The following is a 24,012-nucleotide window of genomic DNA, read 5'->3' as shown; positions in this document are numbered from 1 at the left end:
AAAGCATTGAATTTGCTGGAAATGTGCTGTTATCATTCAACCAGTTTAGTGTGTCCTAAAGGTGTGTCCTAAAGTCTGCAGTGTTGCTCTGAGTCTCTCCTTTTCTCCTTGACTTTATTGGCATGACTGTAATGTGGAATTATATATATTTTTTTAGTGTTCATTTCAGATGAGCTTAACTGAACAAGAATATAAACGGAACATGTAAAGTGTTGGTCCCATGTTTCATGAGCTGAAATGTTCCATATGCACAAAAAGCTTATTTCGGTCAAATTGTGCACACAGATTTGTTTACTTCCCTGTTAGTGAGCATTTATCCTTTGCCAAGATAATTCATCCACCTGACTGGTGGCGCATATCAAGAAGCTGATTAAACGGCATGATTATTACACAAGTACACCTTGTGCTGGACATAATAAAAGGCCACTCTAAAATGTGCAATTTTGTCAGACAACACAGTGCTGCAGATGTCTCAAGTTTTGAGGGAGCGCACAATTGTCATGCTGACTGCAGGAATGTCCAACAGAGCTTTTGCCAGAGAATTGAATATTAATTTCTCTACCATAAGCTTCCTCCAATGTCGTTTTAGAGAATTTACCAGTACGTCCAACTGCCCTCACAACCGCAGACCACGTGTAACAACACCAGGACCTCAACATCCGGCATCCCCACCTGCGAGATTGTCTGAGACCAGGCTCCCGGACAGCTGATGAAACTGTGGGTTTGCACAACCAAAGCATTTCTGCACAGTCTCGGGAAGCTCATCTGCGTGGTTGTCGTCCTCTCCAGGGTCTTAACCTGACTGCAGTTCGGCGTCGTAACCAACTTCAGTCAGCAAATGCTCACCTTCGATGGCCACTGGCACATAGAAGTGTGCTCTTCACGGATAAATCCTAATTTTAACTGTACCGGGCAGATGGCAGACAGCATTTATGGCTTTGTGTGGGCGAGCGGTTTGCTGATTTCAATGTTGTGAACAGGTGGTGGGGTTATGGTATGGGCAGGCATAAGCTATGGACAACAAACACAATTGCATTTTATCGATGATATTTTGAAATCGCAGAGATACTGTGACGAGATCCTGAGGCCCATTGTCGTGCCATTCATCCGCTGCCATCACCTCATTCAGCATGATAATGCACGGCCCCATGTCGCAAGGATCTGTACATAATTCCTGGAAGCTGAAAATGTCCCAGTTCTTCCATGGCCTGCATACTCACCAGACATGTCACCCATTGAGGATGTTTGGGATGCTCTGGATCATCGTGTACGACAGCGTGTTCCAGTTTCCGCAATATCCAGCAACTTTCCAAAGGCCACAATCGACAGCCTTAAGTCAATATGAAGAAGATGTATCATGAGGCAAATGGTGGATACACCAGATACTGACTGGTTTTCTGATCCACGCCCCTATGTCTTTTTTTTTGGTTTGGCATCTGTATTCCCAGAAATCCATAGATTAGGCCCTTATGAATTTGTTTCAATTGACTGATTTCCTTATTTGAACTGTAACTCAGTCAAATCTTTGTTGCATTTATATTTTTGGTTCGGTTTATGCAGAAAAGACTCAATTAATCCCTAAATGCAAATGACCCTTTGGAAAAGAAACTTGTGAAAAGAATGTCAGCTAAAACACAACCACTTTTATTCCAATAGTCAATTGTTTCCTGTTGATGAAGCATTGAGCTAACAGGCTCCTAACTGTTGTCATTATAAAGAAGCTGTAAAACTATAAAGAACTAGGGTTCCAAAGTGGCCGTGTTTTCTGGAAATCCCGGTTTGTCGATTCCTTGATTTCCTGCTCATTCACTCTTAAATCCAGGCATATTCTAACCTGGGTTTCTGGAAAACCTGTTAACTAGTATTTTGCAACCCTGTAAAGAACCTTACATATGACTACATTGCAAGGCATCTCAGCTTCTTTTGTGCCATGTTATATCATACTGACATAAAATATTGCTTTTGTCCCCCAAATGGCACCCTATTCCCTAATATAGTGCACTACTTTTGACCAGAGCCCTATGTGCCATTTGGGATAGACTAATTAGTTCCTCTCGACCTTTTAGAGCCCTTTGAACATCTAACAATCTCTGGCCTGATTCACTCATCTTGGTCAAGCCAAATAAAGCTTGCACTTCAAACTACTTCTATAACAGAAGCACATCTGCTATTACTGAGTTTGTAATGAAGTGCTACTCGACTTAGATGTACAATTTTTTGCATTATTCATTCTCTAAGCCCTTTCAGCGCTTAATGCAGTGCTTATGTGGCGATGAAATTATAACGATACTAGACAGCCATTGCTTTATTGGCTGTAATAGACCCTGACTAGGATTTGGGTCTGATGACCATGCGGCAGCCCGCCTTGCCCCGGCTGTGGTTATACTATGGGAATTACTCAGCCTCAAATGGCTGTGATTCCAGATGACTGCCTGAAAAACCGCTGCTTTCCATTGGAACGATGAATATGCATTTGAGGTTCAAAGGATGAGTAAAGTTCGATAACTTGAAATAATAAATATAGCTGTGATCAACAATGAACGGGGTTCACAGGATGACCGAAGTTGCACATGATCCGTTGGATAACAAAGTTCGTACGTGAGAGATTGCTATCTTCCTTTGTACAATCAGCATGACCATGTTTATCTCTCAATACCACAAGGATGAGACAAGTGACGTTAAGTCTAGTGCTGTAGGTTGCATCTTTGAATGCAGCAGGTCATTATTTTTAAGTGCATTACTTAATGTATTGAGTTTACACGTGTATGTATGTATGTATGTATGTATGTATGTATGTATGTGTATATATATATATATCTCTATCTATCTCGACCGATTATGATTTTTCAACGCCGATGCCGATTTATTGGAGGACCAAAAAAAGCTGATGCCATTTTTTTATTTTTTATTTTTTACTTATTTGTAATAATGACAATTACAAAAATACTGAATGAACACTTATTTTAACTTAATATAATACATCAATAAAATCAATTTAGCCTCAAATAAATAATGAAACATGTTCAATTTGGTTTAAATAATGCAAAAACAGTGTTGGAGAAGAAAGTAAAAGTGCAATATGTGACATGTAAGAAAGCTAACGTTTAAGTTCCTTGCTCAGAACATTTTTATTTTATTTTATTTCACCTTTATTTAACCAGGTAGGCTAGTTGAGACCAAGTTCTCATTTGCAACTGCGACCTGGCCAAGATAAAGCATAGCAGTGTGAACAGACAACACAGAGTTACACATGGAGTAAACAATTAACAAGTCAATAACACAGTAGAAAAAAAAGAGAGTCTATATACATTGTGTGCAAAAGGCATGACGAGGTAGGCGAATGATTACAATTTTGCAGATTAACACTGGAGTGATAAATGATCAGATGGTCATGTACAGGTAGAGATATTGGTGTGCAAAAGAGCAGAAAAGTAAATACAGTGCCTTGCGAAAGTATTCGGCCCCCTTGAACTTTGCGACCTTTTGCCACATTTCAGGCTTCAAACATAAAGATATAAAACTGTATTTTTTTGTGAAGAATCAACAACAAGTGGGACACAATCATGAAGTGGAACGACATTTATTGGATATTTCTAACTTTTTTAACAAATCAAAAACTGAAAAATTGGGCGTATTGCCTGCTAAATATGCAGGTTTAAAAATGTATACTTCTGTGTATTGATTTTAAGAAAGGCGTTGATGTTTATGGTTAGGTACACGTTGGAACAACGACAGTCCTTTTTCGCAAATGCTCACCGCATCGATTATATGCAACGCAGGACACGCTAGATAAACTAGTAATATCATCAACCATGTGTAGTTATAACTAGTGATTATGATTGATTGTTTTTTATAAGATAAGTTTAATGCTAGCTAGCAACTTACCTTGGCTTCTTACTGCATTCGCGTAACAGGCAGGCTCCTCGTGAGGCAGGTGGTTAGAGCGTTGGACTAGTTAACCGTTAGGTTGCAAGATTGAATCCCTGAGCTAACAAGGTAAAAATCTGTCGTTCTGCCCCTGGACAAGGCAGTTAACCCACCGTTCCTAGGCCGTCATTGAAATTAAGAATAGCGGAACCCCTCGCCAACAGCCAATGAAATTGCAGGGCGCCAAATACAAATCAACAGAAATCTCATAAATCAAATTTCTCAAACATATACAAGTATTAGGCACTATTTTAAAGGTAACTTTCTCGTTAATCCAGCCAGTGTCTGATTTAAAAAATGCTTTACAGTGAAAGCTCCACAAATGATTATGTTAGGTCACCACCAACTCACAGAAAAACCCAGCCATTTTCCAGCCAAAGAGAGGAGTACAAATAGAGAAAATGAATCACTATCCTTTGATGATCTTCATTAGATGACACTCATAAGACTTCATGTTACACAATACATGTATGTTTTGTTCGATAAAGTGCATATTTATATTAAAAAAACTAATTTTACATTGTCGCGTTACGTTCAGTAGTTCTAAAACATGCGGTGATTGTGCAGAGAGCCACATGAATTCACAGAAATACTCATTATAAATTTTGATGAAAATTCTAGTGCCATGCATGGAACTTTAGATACACTTCTCCTTAATGCAACCGCTGTGTCAGATTTTTTTTAAACTTTACGAGAAAAGCATAATCTGAGAACATCGCTCAGAGCCTAAACCAGCCAGAGAAATATCCACCATGTTGGGTAGTCGACATTATTCATAAATAGCATTATAAATATTCACTTACCTTTGATCGTCATCAGAATGCACTCCCAGGAATCACAGTTCCACAATAAATGCTTGTTTATTTCGATAATGTCAATTTTATGGCCATTTATGTCCAATAGCTTCTTTTGTTAGGGCGTTTGGTAAACAAATCCAAAAGAGCGATCTGGTCCAGTCGGACGAAACGTTCAAAAAGTTATATTACAGGTCGAAGAAACTTGCCAAACTAAGTATAGAATCAATCTTTAGGATGTTTTTATCATAAAAGTTAAATAATGTTCCAACCGGAGAATTCCATTGTCTGTAGAAAAGCCATGGAACGAACTAACTCTCTCGTGACTGCGCGTCATGAGGCTGTAACACTCTGCCAGACCACTGACTCAAAGAGCTCTCATCCAGTCCCACTTCACAGTAAAGCCTCATTCAAGTTTCTAAAGACGGTTGACATCTAGTGGAAGCCTTAGGAAGTGCATCTCGACCCATATCCCACTGTATTCGATAGGGCTGAGTTCAAAAGCTACAAACCTCAGATTTCCCACTTCCTGTTTGGATTTTTTTCTCAGGTTTTTGCCTGCCATATGAGTTCTGTTATGCTCACAGTCATCATTCAAACAGTTATAGAAACTTCTGAGTGTTTTCTATCCGATACTAATAATAATATACATATATTAGCATCTGGAACTGAGTAGGAGGCAGTTCACTCTGGGCACGCTATTCATCCAAAAGTGAAAATGCTGCCCCCTATCCCAATTAACTGACTTGCCTAGTTAATTAAAGTTGTAAAAAATAAAGGTGTGTGTGTGTGTGTGTGTGTGTGTGTGTGTGTGTGTGTGTGTGTGTGTGTGTGTGTGTGTGTGTGTGTGTGTGTGTGTGTGTGAAATATGCTGACTGCGCAAGTGGCAGGACTTTCGGTTTCAAATATCCCCTTTCCAATACGTTCAGACCATATAATGGAGCAACAATAAATTTATATACTAATCACAATGTTTTAATTAACAGATTTTAAGCATTAGTGTTACATTTGCAAATAATTATTTGACAAAGTTTAGGCATGTACCATGGACTTACGTTCCACATTTTAGTGTCATTTGGACTTATGCTTCATGACATTATTTTACTGTATTTTTTTGTGCATATTTTAGTGCATGCTAATATTTATCTACTGGTATAGTGTGGCCATCCTTTCAATGCATCAACATTTGGAGTGAATCAGATTTTTTATAGAATGGATGGTTTGGAATTCCCATTGTTAGTCTCATGCCCATGACCTACTAGACAACATTGTACACTGAGTGTACAAAACATTAAGAACTCTTTCCATGACAGACTGGCCAGTTGAAGACAGGTGAAAGCCATGATCCCTTATTGATGTCACTTGTTAAATCCACTTCAATGAGTGTAGATAAAGGGGAGGAGACGGGTTAAAGAAGGATTTTTAAGCCTTGAGACAATTGAGACATGGATTGTGTACGTGCCATTGAGGTTGAATAGGCAAGACAAAAGATTTAAGTGCCTTTGAACGGGATATGCTAATAGGTGCCGGGCGCACTGGTTTGAGTGTGTCAAGAACTGCAATGCTGCAGGGTTTTTCACGATCAACAGTTTCTCGTGTGTACCAAGAATGGTCCACCACCCAAATGACATCCAGCCAACTTGACACAACTGTAGGAAGCAATGGAGTCAAGATGGGCCAACATCCCTGTGGAACGCTTTCGACACCTTCTACAGAGTCCTTGCCCCAATGAGTTGAGGCTGTTCTGAGGGCAAAGGGGGAGGTGGAAACATACACATGGCCACATTCATAAAAAGTGGCATTGTTTGTCGTTACCTAGCAATGCACTACTACTTTTACAGATCCACTGCCTCATCTGCCCATCCAACTTATAAACGTGATCTCCACTGTAAAAGCATCTAGGCGTTCTCTCCGACATTTCAAATATTGAAATGAGATCTCCACTGTGTCCCAAAATAATGTTGTCAGGACAAGATAGACAGGCAGCTTTCCTCAGCCAGTAGAAATGATGAATATGCATCATTTTATGGATATATATATAAATTAAATGTCAATAGAGAAAGAGGCCAAATTAAATGCAGCTAGTTTGCAGTCTTTCTAACTGAAGTGATTGTGTTAGCTGTGTAATTGGCTTGCTAGCAAGGGGGAGGGGGAAGAGCCTCCAAAGCAACCATTTTTGTTTGCCATGGCAACCTGCAACGTTATGGAACTATCAACCAGCGCTTGGGTAGTTTTTGACAGTCAATTTGAATAGAACTAGCGACCAGAGAAGCCCCAAAAATTGCACTTGACTACAAGTGTTAGTGAATGTAGCATCACGCTCTGTTGAAATAGGTGGTTTGAGAAAGAATCTTTCTTATTAATCCTGGCTACCCATTGTATAACCACAGTAATACACTCGAGTCCATGTGTTATAACATTTTTATCATGGCTGTGATGTGGTCTAAGTCACTCCTATTGGCCTCGTATTATTGCTTAATTAGTCCTTGAGAATAATTTGTCTGATTTATTTTAAGCATTAGTGCCATATTGTCAAAGTGAAATCTTGTTAGTTTCCTTATTTTTAAAGTTATCCATGCCAAACTTAAATCATCTTATCAGGGTAATGTCTGATAACCCTAAAACGATTCAAGTTGATAGGTCATTGTGGATTGGATTTACAGTGGATTTTTAAATGGATACGTAAAATCCGATTTCCTGATTCATCAATAACTCAGCTGTCTCTTAACCAATCCCTTAGCTTTTGTCAAACTAATTTAAGAGATGTACCATGGGTCTACATTGGCGTTATTTTAACTTATGGTTCATGAGAATACGTTTTCAAAAACGTCTAAGATGGAGGAAAATCTCTCCCAATTTACCTTATGGGTCCTCGAGGCAAATTTGTTCAGCATGAGGAAAGACGCCTACATACAAATTTCGACGTGTCTAGGTCAAACGAGGCGATGGAATTGAGGGTTTTAAGTAACAATAGGTGCCTTTTTTATTTATTTTTTACGAAGTTACTCATGGCCTCTTGTTTTGGTGTGCCAAATTGGAAAAAAAGTTACCAATCTGTGCTTGATTTATTTGAACATGTCAAGAAAGAAAAAAATAGCTAAATTCAGACAATAATGTGTTTGTTGTCGTTGCTGTGAACTTCTAATAACACCCACAGGGCCAGGACTCGTACCGTAACTCCCACCTTAGATTAATAAATAACTTATCTCTTGATAAAGTGTTAATAATCAATCTTCACGGTGTAACATTTTTATACTTAGAAAAACACATGTCCTGCTGTGACACAGGTCTGATTTGTACTGGGCACTAAATGTGTTTTATATTGCTGGTATGATTAATTATGAACAAATAACCACTAATGTACTGTATGTGTAACGTGGTTAATCATGTTTCCACTTGCCACTGCATAAATGTGTATTTTAATGTTTTGTGTATTCTAATTGGTTGGTTTAAGTTAGATTGTCAAAAATGATGTAATGTCATTGGCTACGCTTGCAGATGGGGGGACATTGCAAACATCAATTATTCCCAGTCTGATATTGGACATGCAAGCGGTAGGTCACATTCTGAAATACTGTATTATATTTAAGCAATTTGGCCCAAGAGGGTGTGGTACAGTGCATTCGGGGAAAGTATTCAGACCCCTTGACTTTTCCACATTCTGTTACGTTGCAGCCTTATTCTAAAATTGATTAAATCTTTTTTTTTGTCATCAATCTACACACAATACACCATAATGACAAAGCAAAAACAGGTTTGTAGAAATTTTTGCGCTTTATCAACAAAAACGGAAATATGACATTTACATAGGTATTCAGATCCTTACTTAGTACTTTGTTGAAGCACCTTTGGCAGCGATAAAGCCTCGAGTCTTCTTGGGTATGATGCTACAAGCTTGGCACACCTGTATTTGGGGAGTTTCTCCCATTTATTCTCTGTAGATCCTCTCAAGCTCTGTCAGGTTAGATGGGGAGCATCGCTGCACAGATATTTTCAAGTCTTTCGATGTTAAGAATGATGGAGGCCACTGTGTTTTTGGGGACCTTCAATGCTGCAGAAATGTTTTTGTGCCTTGACACAATCCTGTCTCTGAGCTCTACAGAGAATTCCTTTGACCTCATGGCTTTGTTTTTGTTCTGACATGCACTGTCAACTATGGGAGCTTTTATATACAGTACCAGTCAAACGTTTGGACACACCTACTCATTAAAGTTTTGGTATTTTTTTTGTACTATTTTCATTCTAGGCAAACAATGAAATAACACATGGAATCATGTAGTAACCAAGAAAGTGTTAAACAAATCAAAATATATTTGAGATTCTTCAAAGTAGCCACCATTTGCCTTGACAGCTTTGCACACTCTTGTCATTCTCTCAACCAGCTTCAACTGGAATGCTTTTTGAACAGTCTTGAAGGATTTCCCACATATACTGAGCACTTGTTGGCTGCTTTTCCTTCACTTTGCGGTCCAACTCATCTCAACTGGGTTGAGGTTGGGTGATTGTGGAGGCTAGGTCATCTGATGCTGCACTCCATCACTCTCCTTGTTGGTCAAATAGCCCTTACCCAGTCTGGAGGTGTGTTGGGTCATTGTCCTGTTGAAAAACAAATGATAGTCACACTCAGCACAAACCAGATGGGATGGCATATCGCTGCAGAATGCTTTTGACTGATACTGTAGACAAGTGTGTGCCTTTCCAAATCATGTCCCATGAATTTAATTTACCACGGGTGGACTCCAATCACATTGTAGAAACATCTGAAGGATGATCGATGGAAACAGGAGTCACATGAGCTCAATTTTGGGTCTAATAGCCAAAGGTCTGAATTCTTATGTAAATAAGGTATGTTTGTGCACGTTCAAGACCGAAAAAAAAACATTTATGGTACGGAAAACAGTAGAAACATTGTGGAGCAATGGATGGTCCCATTCAAAGTTATCAATCCCTCACCGAAGCCAGTAACAGTGAGACGCAATGCCAAGATAGCTGAGGTTTTTCCCTGTATGGCATTGGCGGACTTTGACTACTTGGATGGGCCCGCTGTCCCTCCAGTCTCCCTGGGGCAGCAGGTGGACAAGATGGATGACAACCCCAACTGTGGCAGTGCTAGTGCAGATAGCTTGACTATTGACAGTGACAGCAAGCTGCACAGAGCCTCAAGTGCGGTGCTGCAGGAGTTGGGGCTAGGTGACATTGAGTCCACTCCGTTGTCGCCACAGTATAAGGCCAAGCTAGTTAAGCTTATAGACCACTACGAGTCCATGTTCTCAGGGCACAAGCTAGAAGGCTACTGGCTATGTACATCACCTCCAGAATCAGTGACGACAAGCCGCTCAGTCTGCCTTACCTTAGGCTCTCCCCTAACCACTATGACCAGCTCAGCCGGGCCTTGGATGAGATGGAGGAGCGAGGGATAGTCGAAAAGTCCCGCAGTGAGTACGCGCCCCTACTCATGGTGTTCTGGAAGAAGTCCGGTGACCTGAGACTGTGCAGTCTTCTGATGGCTTAATGCTCGCACCATCCACGATGCTCACTCTCTGCCTCACCAAGCGTTGGCCCTGGGTATCAATACCTTCTCCACTATGGATTTGACCTCGGACTAATACAATTTGGAGGTACATGTGGACGACAAGAAGTTCACAGCCTTTACTTCCCCTTTTGGCATATATGAGTATCACTATCTCCCACAAGGCCTCTGCCAGAACTTGGATTGAAGTGCTGGGACAGACTCCATGCCATGGGAAAGGCAAGAAGAAGCGAAAAATACATGGAAATCGTACAGCAGCAGACTGGACAAAAGAATGCATACAGGCCTTCATGCTAGCCCACTCTGATTTTCAACAGTCCTGACGCTGCCTTGGAGACACCTGATACAGGAGACGGTGAGGATCAGAGTAAGGAGACGGAGGCCTCATCCATGAATGACATACTGGACATGGGCGAGAGGACTAGTGGGTGGGTATCAGCGCTGACCACTGAAGAGGAGATCCCGGACACGCAGAAAGATGTGCCACTAGTATTTGACCATCGGAACACACCACATTCTGAGGGTGCCGCTGGTTGTGCAAGCGTGTCAGAGCCCCATGGTGGTTGTAGTCGAACAGGATGACTGTAATGATAGGGGTTGGTTCAAATGAGGAAACCACCAGTGAGCCTCATAGACTATGCAGATACTGAGGGTGTTTCATAATGAGTTCATTAGAGAACCTGTGTGGGTATAGGATGGGACTCGAGGTTAGCTTTTAGATCAATTCTAGGTCTTAAGGTCCTTCCCAAAAAGTATTGCTTTCAGGATGCCCCTACGGGGTTAATGGGTCAGAGGTCAAGTAGGCCCAGGTTTTTCTTTTCTTTCTATGAGGTAACCATTTGTCACTGAGTGTACTTAACATGCATGTTTGCCAATGGGGTCTATGAATTTATTTTAAATTTGACCTTTATTTAACTAGTTCACCTAATTCCCTTTAGAGAATAGTCTATAGACTGGAATATTTGGTGACATTGCAAGGTATTGCGTTCCTCATATTTTGTTTGTAGTGTGCAAGTGGAATTCGGCAGAGGAGAATATAACGTGGTTAATTATAATTCCATTTGCCACTGCAGAAATGTGTATTTAATATTTATGTATTCTAATTGGTTGGTTTAACTCAGATGTCAATACGAGGTAAAGTCATTGGCTACGCTTGCACATAGGAGGAGATTGCCAACGTACATTCCTCTGTCTGTTATTGACATGCAGTAGGTCACGTTCTGAAATACTGTATTTTAATTTATTAACTGGGTGGTTTGAGCCCTGAATGCTGATTTGGCTGACAGCCGTGGTATATCAGACCGTATACCACAGGTACTACAAAATATTTATTTTAACATGTACATAGTGAACTCGTACACATTGTACATTTAAGCAATAAGGCACTCCGGAGGGTTGTGTGATATGGCCAATATAACACGGCTAAGGGCTGTGTCCAGGAGAACAGCCCTTAGCCATGGTATATTGGCCATATACCACACCGCCTCAAGGCTTATTGCTTAAATGTACGAGTTCACTATGTACATGTCCTGATGTTGGGGGGCTTCCTGAATGTGCTTTTGTATGTTATTGCTGTAAGAGCGCGTTAGCTTCCATACTCTAAATGTAATGGTCACATTAGCCCCTGCTAAGTCACCTATTTCCATGCTAACAGGCTAATCACGAATCTACAGCCATCGACATTCTGTTGTCCTGCACGTCTGCACATCTGATGCGCTTCCTTATGTGTATCGTCTGGAACTTACATTTATTGTATTTTGTACTATTTTCGCAATTGTTATATTTGATTTTAAAAAATTAAAAAAATACCCAGTCTGATATTGACATTCAAGCGAGTAAACACCAATCAACTGGGATTGCTGGCTGGACAGTCCTTTCTTTAAAAACACAACGCAAGAGTTACGAAGTACGATCACATCTGTTAACACTGGTGCCGAGACCAGTCGTGCTTGTGTTCGCTGGACAGCTGTTACATATGATCACAACTATATGTTTGAGCGGATAACCTCACTTTGAACCTTGATGATGCATTATGGTATTGTGACAAGGAACATGGACGGATGCTGTAGGTTTGACTAACTTGACCTTTCTCACTTTCCCCTCTGTCCATGTCTTTGTCTTTCTCCTGTATCCACCAGAAAGAATCATAGAAGACCATGAATCTGTTATGGAGGTGCTGTCTGGTTGGGCCATGGACACAGACAGTCGGTTATATTTCCGGAAGAACTATGCCAAATATGAATTCTTCAATAAACCGCTGGTAAGATTGAGGGTGTGATATTAGCAAAGAAAATGGTGTACTCATGTAAACATTATCGTGCCTGTTATCTTAATGCACTCAGCTGAACCAGTAGGTATTAGTTGATATAAAGAGCATGTGTGTTATGACTGATGTTGTTTTCATGTTGATAGGATTTTTTCCCAGATCACATGGTGTCCATATCAAGTGAAACCAACGGGATGATGAACCACTCTCAGCTAATACAGGTATCCATCAAGCTACATTCTACATGTACATTGTCTTCACTTTAAAAGGGACAGAGTTTTGGGGGCCAGTTTCCTGGACACGGATTAAGCCAAGTCCTGGACTGACAAGCCCTTTTCAAAGGAGATTCTTCAGCTGGTTTGCTTGTAAGTCCAAGACCAGGCTTAATCTGTGTCCAGGAAACAGCCCTTCAGTGGTGCTGCGAAAGTATTTACGGACTGCTTTCTGTCCAACAGACTTTTCTCAACTCGAGCACTTGTCCAGAGATCCATGGGCACCTCCATGCCAAAGAACAAGGCAGGAAGTCTTGGAAGAAGTTCTACTTTGTCTTGAGGAGGTCAGGTCTCTACTTCTCCAACAAGGGGACATCAAAGGTCCGTCAATGTCATTGATACATTAGTGTGCATTCAGATGTTTCCTAAGTAACTGTCAAGTGTTCCAGATTACAATAAAACATGAATTCATTACAATATGAATGCAATAGATTTCCTTCCCAAAATAATGATGTTAAAAAGCAAAAAGTATGTTTTTGCAAAAAGCAACTAGATTTCAGGAGATAATTGAACTTGTTTTTTTTGCTGGCTGCTCTATGGGATCATTTGATAACTCTGTGTCAATGTGCCAGAGTGGTGTGGTGTACAGTAGGGGACTAGCTTGCTCTTGTCTCCTGGCTGCTTTGTGTAACTGGTTGAGCTAGATTTCCCTTAGCTCAGCTGGCATGCCACTGCCAGGGACTGAGCCCTCAACACCCACCGCTGACAGGTGAGGCTTAGACCTGCCCAGCGCTGTGCCAAGCCAACCACTACTCCCTCTCCCAACAACAGAAGACACTAGAACACAAAAAGACCTCGGTTTGCTTTCTCAAATACAGGTGACGAAATTAGAGAAGTAAGATCTGACTTTGTTTCTTTTGGTTTGATTTGAAGGGATTTATAATGTGTAAATTGGTTTTGGCCCTACACATTGCCAGTCAATCAGTCAACACAAACACAGACAACTATAGCTACCCGTTCTTTACACTGTGCCACAGAAGTGAGAATGTTGTGTCGCAGTCCCACCAGGTTTGAACAATGGTTTGCTTTGTGCTTCTCTGCTTGGTAAATCTCTTTTGCCTTGGCTCCCTGACAGTGTTCTTATTGTATAAATAGAGCTCTTATCACTTTGTCACATATTTGGTCCTATGTCAAACACTAGCCACACCTACAGTGTAATGGATAGGGCAGTATTATTTGCTTGACTATGTTGAAGTGTTTCAACCTCGTCCCACCTCTCCATTTTTAAGGAGTCTGCAGCAAAAACAACAATCTCTTTTTATTCTGTGATCACAATGGACCAGGTTGATGGGAACCTTTGTCCCAAATGGCTCCCTATTCCCTATCCAGTGCTCTTTGACTCATAGTGCTCTTGTCAAAAGTAGTTTGCTGTAAAGGGAGTAGAGTGCCATTTGCGATGCAGACAAAAACTCCAAGCTACTCCCTCTTTACTATTGTCACAGTGACCAACATACTTCAGACTGGCATTATACCACATGCCTTAACTGCTAGCTTTTCCTTACGTTGACCCGGCCCACTAAGCTCACACAGATTTACGTCTGTGTGTACATAATGGCCAAGAATTATGACATTGCAGTCTTTATTTGCTTAGCATCTGTCTTCACACTGGGCAGCCCTGCATTGTTCACATTTCTGCCCTGATCCCTCACATAGTTAGATTTGGTAATGGAACTTGAGTCTACTCTACAGTGGAATGCTTGAACCAACCCCATGGTCGGGGGGGGGGGGGGTTCGTAAAGGGGACACTGAAAGGCATGTGGGGATTTGAGACATTTGTTGTTTTCTATTCACAGGAACCAAGACATCTCCAGTTCATCGCCGAGTTCAGTGACGGCGACGTCTACACGTTACTATCAGCGAGAAAGATACACGGAGCGCCTACGGACTATGGCTTCTGTGTCAAGGTACTTTATTACTTTCTGTCTATAAACCTATATTTGGTGTTTTATCATGTTAACTTATTCAAGTCATTCTAACTTTATTTATACCATCAGGGACAATTAAGAAAGGCAAGTCATCTCCAAGTTATGTTTGGTAATGCTTTCTCTTCATGATGATCCTCCAGTCTACCAAGCGTGGCTCTCCACGGGACCTCAAGCTGTTATGTGCAGATGACGAGCAAACCAGAACCTGCTGGGTCACTGCCATGCGCCTCTTTAAGGTACAGTCTTCCACGCTGCCCCCCCTTATCACATCCAAACTCTGTCTAGTGTCTACACATCTAAAGGCTTGCCTTTTTGAAACGTGCTCATGTTTTGTGTTGCAGTATGGGATGCAGCTGTACCAAAACTTCATTCAACCACACCAGAAACAGAAAACACCTATGGTAAGTGATGTGTAGATGCAATGTGCTGATACACTGTTTAACAGCACATGACACAGGACACACAGTCAGTACTCATCCTGGATTGATTTTCCAGAATATTCTGAAATGTGCGTATTCCCCCCTCAAATAAGAGTATTCTGTATGAGTAAACACCTGTTCTATTTTGGGCACTGGAACATGTTCCAGCCTGTCTGCTCTAAAAATAACCCGTAGATCAGCTGCTCTCAGACTTACCAACTCATCACCCCTGCTTTGCTGTCAGAAGAACGCAAAGAGTAGCCAGGCATGGGGCTGGGACCCTGAGCTCAGCGCTGCACAGGGAGGGGCTAGGTTGCATCTCAAATGGTGTACTTTTTTGACCAGGGCCCTATGGGAAAAGTAGTGCACTATATAGTGACTAGGGTACCGTTAGGGACACACTTAGACTAACCCTCTGGGAACACCCTGGCATACAGCTGTTACAGCCTAGAGCACGACGTGCCGTTCGACTACGGACAGAGAATCAAATCACAATGAAACCAATCCAACGAAAGGAGCAATCAGTTTGTTTGCACAATGATGCCTGGGAGCCCCAGAATGATCTTTGCATCGCCTGTATAGACCCAGACCGGGGCGGAGAGTCTTAGAAGGATTGGAATGTTTCTATCCTTAGAGTAAACAGTCGCTTTGTGACGACTGCCCTTAAGGATCCCGAGGTTAGGGCTGATAGAGGGGCAAACCATGGCAATTTTAAAAGCTTCTCACTAATCCTGATAAGTATTTTCTTTTGTGTGTGATTTATTTAGAACCGGTGACTACGACAGCTTAAGGGACCATAATCAATTCTATGTGCCCATGTGTCATTTTATTCACATCCCGTTTAATCCCCAGTCACTGGAGCACATTCTGCTCGGAATCATCTAGAAATTATACTGTCAAACTTCTCCGACACTAGATGGCAGCACAATGCCACACACGGAAGCATGAATGTGCTTCTCCTATAACCTGTCACTCACTTATCTATATCATTTTTTTAAAACGTTTAAACCCTGTTACACTGTATACTCATAATAATGTATACTACCTCAAACACGATGTATATTTCCAGAGAAGTATCTCCGAGAACTCCTTGGTGGCCATGGACTTCTCAGGACACAAGAGCCGGGTGATCGAGAACCCCTCGGAGGCGCTGTCCGTAGCCGTGGAGGAGGGGCTCTCATGGAGGGTAGGCCATTGGTTCTCTCTCTGACATCATTTCTCTCTACTCCGCGAGTATAAGGTATGAAATGATGGTGCAGCCATGGGAAAATAGTCCTAGCATGTGACACTTGAAATGCTCTTCTCTCTCTCCCTTTAGAGGAAAAGCTGCCACCGTCTGAGCTCCCATGGAAGCCCGTCCACCTCTCAGAGTCCCATGTCAAACATAGGTTAGTAGAAGGCAACTTTCAACATCCAAGCAGGAGCTTCCATCGATACAGCCACATGACTCTCATAACCAGATACACTGTGCTTAATGACTCAGCTGTCCCTCCCTTTGACACATGGGTCGTATTCATTAGTGCACACCGTAGCAATACGATTTTGGCGGCAGGTAGCCTAGCGGTTAGAGCGTTTGGCTGCTATCCGAAAGGTCGCTAGTATCCCTGAGTCGACATGGTGAAAAATCTGTCTGTGCCCTTGTTCGAGGCGCTTAACCCTGATTGCTCCAGGGTTGCCGTAGATACTGGCAGAGCCTGGCACTGACCCCACTCTACAAAGGTGTCTCAAGGAGAGTTGGCATATCCCCCAAAAAACATTTCCATTTCACATATGCATATTAATACACACTTGTACGTGTATGAAATAGGACAAATATAAGCACCCGCCAAATGTATTATTTTGCAACGGATAACTGAAACGAGTGTTTCTTATTGGACAAGTTCAGCTAGTCACTCACTGTTTCTGCATGTTTCCTTCCTTCTGGTGCCTAATGAACATTACCATGGTTGTCCTGTGTGTTTTGCAGCTCTCCATATGGCCCAGCCCTGGTTCCACAGCAAACTGTCCAGAGATGAGGCACACCGCTTAATCACTCAACAGGGTCTGATTGATGGGTGAGCAGCATCAGGCACTTTTCTATGTGTTGTTTGACACTGCAAGCTAAAGAGTTTACCTATGGATTTTATTGTAGAGTAATTTACTCTTTATTTTTTCCAGACAGAAATGTGTAAAAAAAATTATAATAATAATGAAAAGTTGTTCTTGATGAAACCGAGAGACTTGTCTTTGTTTTCAGAGTATTTCTTCTAAGGGACAGCCAAAGCAACCCCAATACATTTGTACTGTCACTGTGTCACACACAGAGAATCAAACACTTTCAGATCTTACCGGTGGGTATAACCTTTTTGTCTTGGTATATTCTCTACTCTTTCAGACAACATCTTGTTCAAGTTTGTGTTTTGTGTGCCAGGTGGATGAAGAGGGGGAATTGTTCTACAGCCTAGATGACGGTCACACGCGCTTCACTGATCTGATCCAGCTAGTGGAGTTCTACCAGCTCAACCGAGGAGTGCTGCCCTGCAAACTCAAACACCACTGTGCCAGGATCACCCTCTGAGGGGGAAGGGGTCTCCAAGGGCCCCATACATACCTTTTAATCACAGCCAATATCCCTCTGGAGAACCAACCACCCACGCATCCCTCCTTCCCTCCCATGCCATGGCAAAGGAGACACCGAGAACACCTCCAGACATAAGCAAACTGAAACCACTTATCACCTTCTAGAATCCATTCTCTTGGAGAAAACCGTGGTGATCCAATCTTTTTGTAATGACTTGTGTTTTTCACTAAACTATGAAATGGGTGTAATGGTGAAAAAAATACATGACGACATTGTGTCATACGTGACCATAGGTGTTGAGAAACCTGGCATTGGAAAAAAGTGAATCTACTGTAGACTTGATGTGACTGAGAGGGCTCTATTGCGAGCCCATTGGTTGGCCCTGTATGTTAGCCCAGGTTTGGTGACGAATCACAAACACCACGGGGACTATGTCGAGTCCAAACTTCCGTTAATATACTGTATACACAATGCAAGCATGATCCACATTGTATCGGCTCACTTTACTACTCTCTATGGGAATAAACATTTACTGTAGCCAACGGTTGAAACCGTAGAGCGAGAGCTGATATTTCACAGTGTGTGTTCACACCTCGAGAGTAGAATGACCAGTGTGGTATAGCCATCAATGTGCATTATCGGCACAGTTAAGCTGAACCTGGTATTTAGTCAGTAGAAGGGGATCACTGCTACCAGACAAGACGAGGCATGATGGGAAATGTAGTATGTTGACTCTAGAGGAGGCTGGTGGGAAGAGCTATAAGAGGAAGGGCTCATTTGTAATTGCTGAAATGGATTAAATGAAATGGGGGAGTGAACATGTGGTTTCCATAAGTTTGATACCGTTCCATTAATTCCATTCCAGCCGTTACATTGAGCCCGTCCTCCTATAGCTCCTCCCACTAGCCTCCTCTGGTAGGCTACAGTGCTCCTCTGGCCTTGGTCATCTCCTGGGTAAGCGAAGCTGTTTTTATCAAATCTCAAGGAATTCCGGTGTATTTCTAAAAAAAAACTAAAAAAAGATAGAAAATAAACTATTTTCGAGGTATGAGTAGCCGAGGAGAATTCAAAGTGGTTTCATGTTGTTTAAGCTGGACATTGACCGCTGTAGGGAGAGCATGCACAACAACATGCTTTTACTAGCCTGCACTGTACATTTATTGGCAATGTATTGGTTGCATTTGAATCAATAAACGGAAGGCTGCTCCCTTTTTGTTCTCGCAAGACCAGCAGAAGATATATTTGACTGATTTGAGATTCAAAGATATAAATATTTTTTTTTTATTGATCAAAATCTGAATTGTTGTACATTGAAATGAATGTTTTATAGTCTTTTTTTTCTCTCCAAGATTCAGGTAAAGCATGTGCAGCACCTGAAATGGTTACATTTTGATGTAAAGAACCATGACTTATATCATGTACTGTTTTGTTGCTTCATTTTGGAAATGGTACTGTAATCATACAGCAATTTATACAGACAGGTTTCACCAGTACAATATAATAAAACAAGGTGTAACTTACTTTGATACAAGTGACAAGCAAGACATGTTAACAATGCATTTCACACAATATTTCTTTTTAACATAAAGAACAGTGCATTTAAACAGTAATGACGTCATGGACTGCAATGTTTTATAAAGGAAACAAAATCAATGTCTACTTGCAATGTATGATTTCAGTTTTATAATTACGTATTGAGAGCAAGCCACAAGGTAAACAAACACACAGTAGCTAGGTTTATATACAATTGGCAACAGATTGTCATATGAATATTCTCAAATCTGCATTAAAAACCATGTCAGCATTTTCATCAAACTGACTTACATCATCATGCACCGAATTTGATGAAATGCACATAAAAGTAACTTATGTCGTTAAAATTCCTATGTACTGAATAAAAAATATAAGTTAAGTGAGACTCACCACTGTAATCGCTGCCAAAGGTGTTTCTACATCTATTGATCCGGGTGGGATATTTCTGTTTTTCATTTTCAATACATTAGCAAACATTTCTAAAAACATGTTTTCACTTAGTCATTATGGGGTATTGTGTTTAGATGGGTGAGGGAGAAAACAAATCTATGTAATCCATTTTGAATTCAGGCTGTTACAAAATGTAGACTAAGTCTAGGGATATGAATACTGCATTACATTTATATTGCTATAGATAACCTGTTAATTGCACTGTGGTAGGTGAAACACTGGTAACACACATGTCTGATACTAATTGCCCAGCTAGCACATAAGGGTGTTAGAGCTTGGTGATTGTATGGTTGCCATATGTTTATTTTGCAACAACCTTTCCATTACGTTTCCTACAGGTTTTCTCATGGTTCTATTTAAAGTAATGTTCTCAGAAACGTTCCGAGAACGTTAAGAAACAACATTCTGTGCGAATGTCAGTACTTCAGCATAATGCTTTCTGCAGGTTTCCTCATGGTTCAATTTAGTCATGGTCTCAAATTGTTTAGAGAATGTTAAGAAACAACGTTCTTCTGTGGGAATTCAAGTACTTCAGCATAACGGTTTCCTTGGGGCTCTATTTTAGTCGTTCTCAGAACATTAAGAAAATGTTTTAAGAATGTTATTTAAAAACACATTCTGTTCTCAGCATTAACAAAACTCTTATCTTGTTAAGTGTGTTGGCCGTGCCCACTAATTGGCCACACCTGATTTATAAAGAGTGCTTGTTTTCTTTAAAATAGGGTCTGTTTGAATAGACTAAAATGAACTGGGTTGTAAAACAGCATGGTATGGTAGTGCCATCCTGGTGTACTAATTGGTGGACTTATTCCATGGATAAAGAGCAGGAGATCATAGGTTTGAATCTCACTGAAGCCATGCTACAATAAAAAACAAATGTGCTAGCTGGGGGTTACACAGACTCTTAAAGGGCAACTGCACTTCCTGATTTAGCCTTGTTTTAGATTTGGTTCATTAAGAAATGCTAGTGACCATGACGGAATTCAAACGCGAGTTGGTTTCATGTGGGTGTCCTGTGTGTTCACAGTTGGGAACAGTTAGCCAATTAGCTTCAGCCGGCTGGTGTGCAACCGACCGTGGCAGAGTGGGGTGGCAGGTAGTCTAGTGGTTAGAGTGTTGGACTAGTAACCGAAAGGTTGCAAGATCGAGTCCCCGAGCTGCCAAGGTGAAAATATGTCGTTCTGCCCCTGAACAAGGCAGTTAACCCAATGTTCCAAGGCCGTCATTGAAAATAAGAATTTGTTCTTAACTGACTTGCCTATTTAAATAAAGGTAAAAACTTTGGATAGCCTATCACTGGGGCTAGTTAGTGACGCCAATAAATTACACAATGTAAATGAGAACATATGTTCATTTTGTACACTTTCCAGTTATCATTAAATGCTTTCAATATTTGTATATGAATCTCTCAAATCTATAGTTGGTTTGAGGTTTTATAGTCATTATTTGTCCCAGGCTACATTGTATATTTTTACGATGGTCCCCAACCCAAATTTACCACGAGTATTAGGATCAGGTCTTATGCAGCTGCACTCTGAATTGATGATTACTTGTGTCCTGCCAGCTGTGGGCATGAGGTGCAGGATTGAAACAAACCCAACCTTAATTTAGATTGTGATGCAGTCATGACCAGTGCAGTGACTTTATGACCAAAATTACCCTATTTAAACTCTGTACTCAATATTGACAGTAGAATACATGTTTCTGATCCATACTCAAAGTCACATAGGCTGTTCTCTAAATGAGAAGTTGTTTTTTTAGGGGCAGTTTCTCTTTAAGAGCAGTTAGCTGCTTTCTTTTTATACCATAGGAGGGTGGGGGCACCTTAATTGGGGAGAGCGGGCTTGTGTTAGTAACTGGAGTGGAATTGTATCAAACACATGGTTTCCAGGTGTCATTCCATTTGGTCCATTCCGGCCATTATTATAAGCCATTCTCCCCTCAGCACCCTCCTGTGTTTTATACAGACCTAAATAGCCCAGTATCTACATTATCTGAAATGACAATGTACATATCATTTGTCTTTTATAAAGCTTTCTCTGTTTTCACTATTTCTCTGCATCTGTCATCAACAGTCACCCATTGTCCTCTTTGGTCACATTTACGGTTGTCGCTAGTTACCACGGCCACAAAGTCATAAACCTGGCCTAGTCATCGGTAGCACGGTTGTACATGTTATAACCACTAGATGGCAATAAATGGCTTCTCTTAATCTCCTCACCTTTACTGGTGGGTGTGATGAGATCCCTCCATTGAAGTCCATGGATCTCTCCGTGGCTTGCATAGACCTGTAATTGCCACTATTTGAATAGGCTAATCAGTCATTTACTTAATACATGGATTAGCATTCTGTATATTGCAGTCAGATGGCTGAGCTTTTTGACTTGAGGCGCTTCTTGCACACAACACGAGTAACACAAACACAGTCTCTAGTGAGATGAACAAATCACCCCGCCACATCCTGACCACAGCTATTTCAATGTCTCACTTTGAAAATGTGCTCACGTCCAGGGTTGTGATGTGCACAGTGAAGTCTTAAATGCACCCCTGCTTCCAAGGTCTTCAGCTAAATGCTGCTCTGGGATGTATTCCTGCCATTGATCCATGTCTGGCTGCAGGGCTAGAGATTAGGGAGAGATGGCAGCTGGGACACACACACTCTGCTTCCCTTAATGAATTCATCCAGCTAGACAACAGCCCAAACAGCCTGTGGAGAACTTCTCCTCCCAGGCAGACTGGGGCTCACTGTCTGGGCCCACATGAGAACAAGAACAACTCCTCTTCCTCTACTGGACCTGACCAGAAGGAGAGCAGCAACCGGGCCTGTATTGAGGCTATGTGAGGGTAGGTTTGGACTATAAGGGGAGTTGTTGTGCGGTACTGTATCTGTACTGTCCATGACCCAACAATGTGTCAGCAGGAAGCTGGCTCCCCCAGCAGGGCAGCTCTACTGCTGATGCCACTGTGGCCCGAAAGGAACAGCATGGTCACTAAGGTGAATGGGCAAAATCTGAATATCACTGTCCTTTTGTTTTTTTTCAGCCTGTTTTTCCTTTTGTCCTTGTACTATCTAAACAGAAATAAAAAACAAATGTGTTTATATAGTACAGACGTGTGCAAGAAATAATATTCAATATAAAATCAACTAGGGCTCTTAACGGGAACGTTGCCTTTTAAAGCTGAAGAATCTAATATTTCAGCTTTACAGACTGAATCGAGCCCTGGATTAAGGTACGGTGTATCTATTGTTTGCATTGCAGCAAGATGTATTAGAACGCATTACCACAATGCCATACCTCAGAACATATCATTCTTTTTTTTGTTGCTCAAATGCTTTTACCCACTAAACGAATCCACGGCCATTTCCTCATTGCAACACGTTTTTGCAGAGTATTTCCATCCACCGAGTGATACACACACAGACACACATACGGTAGTTTAAAATGAGTGATACATTATTAACGAGCATCCTGATTGAGCCGCTGATTTCTCCTGGCAAATGACAATCATATCTGTCCATTTATTTAGAGATGTAATTGCTATTATACACTGAGTTGAACAACAGGTGTAGAAAACAAATAGCATTAGCTCAACAAATAACTATATTAAGATGGTAGGTTGTAATGCAGAGTTTAAGCACATTGATGATTTTTTTTTTAATTTTACCTTTATTTAACCAGGCAAGTCAGTTAAGAACACATTCTTATTTTCAATGACGGCCTAGGAACAGTGGGTTAACTGCCTGTTCAGGGGCAGAACGACAGATTTGTACCTTGTCAGCTCGGGGGTTTGAACTCGCAACCTTCCGGTTACTAGTCCAACGCTCTAACCACTAGGCTACGCTGCCGCCCCGATGATGATGAGAGTATGTGATATTGTGTAACATCTCAAGTCAACATTTTAGTTGTTTAGCAGACACGTATCCAGAGCAACTAGGGTACATTGACAGATTTTTCACCAAGTCAGCTCAGGGATTCAACCCAGCAACCTTGCAGTTACTGGCCTAACGCTTAAGCACTAGGCTACCTGCCAGTACTGAGGTAAAGATTGGATGTTGTGCTTGTATCAACCTTAAAAAAATATATACAATTATTGCACTTCCAGATAAAGTTTGATAATTGAATAAATTGAATAAAGATGCATTTCTTCATGTATTTAAAAGGTCTAGTTTGGTGGTAAGATGAATAATGGACAGCTATATTTGCATGTCCTTTATGCTTAAATTATCTCATTTTACTAGACTTTTTCTAAAGGTGGTTTTCACCTCATATTTTTCTGATATATTGTGTCACGGCTAATTGCACAGTTTCAATGTTGGCTTCCTTAGTCTGCCTGC

At 41.2% G+C, this 24,012-nt stretch overlaps 1 protein-coding gene across 5 annotated transcripts in view; it reads left to right on the top strand.

The window, feature by feature from the left end:
• LOC109870851 (growth factor receptor-bound protein 14) overlaps nt 1-19,605 on the top strand; it is a 63,871-nt gene extending 44,266 nt beyond the window's left edge. For all 5 annotated transcript variants that reach the window (XM_031805503.1, XM_020461520.2, XM_020461522.2 and 2 more), the window contains 11 exons: nt 12,390-12,511; nt 12,664-12,738; nt 12,973-13,110; nt 14,583-14,693; nt 14,855-14,950; nt 15,056-15,115; nt 16,203-16,319; nt 16,452-16,521; nt 17,100-17,187; nt 17,370-17,463; nt 17,544-19,605. In XM_031805503.1, the coding sequence (XP_031661363.1) occupies nt 12,390-12,511; nt 12,664-12,738; nt 12,973-13,110; nt 14,583-14,693; nt 14,855-14,950; nt 15,056-15,115; nt 16,203-16,319; nt 16,452-16,521; nt 17,100-17,187; nt 17,370-17,463; nt 17,544-17,690 (1,118 nt within the window). In that variant the 3' untranslated portion in view covers nt 17,691-19,605. The remainder of the gene's footprint in view (nt 1-12,389; nt 12,512-12,663; nt 12,739-12,972; nt 13,111-14,582; nt 14,694-14,854; nt 14,951-15,055; nt 15,116-16,202; nt 16,320-16,451; nt 16,522-17,099; nt 17,188-17,369; nt 17,464-17,543) is intronic.
• Nucleotides 19,606-24,012: the final 4,407 nt, after the last annotated feature.

This window comes from Oncorhynchus kisutch, linkage group LG26, assembly GCF_002021735.2.
Source record: "Oncorhynchus kisutch isolate 150728-3 linkage group LG26, Okis_V2, whole genome shotgun sequence".
Classification (NCBI taxonomy): Eukaryota; Metazoa; Chordata; class Actinopteri; order Salmoniformes; family Salmonidae; genus Oncorhynchus; species Oncorhynchus kisutch.
This window is presented reverse-complemented; position numbering and strand designations above follow the sequence as displayed.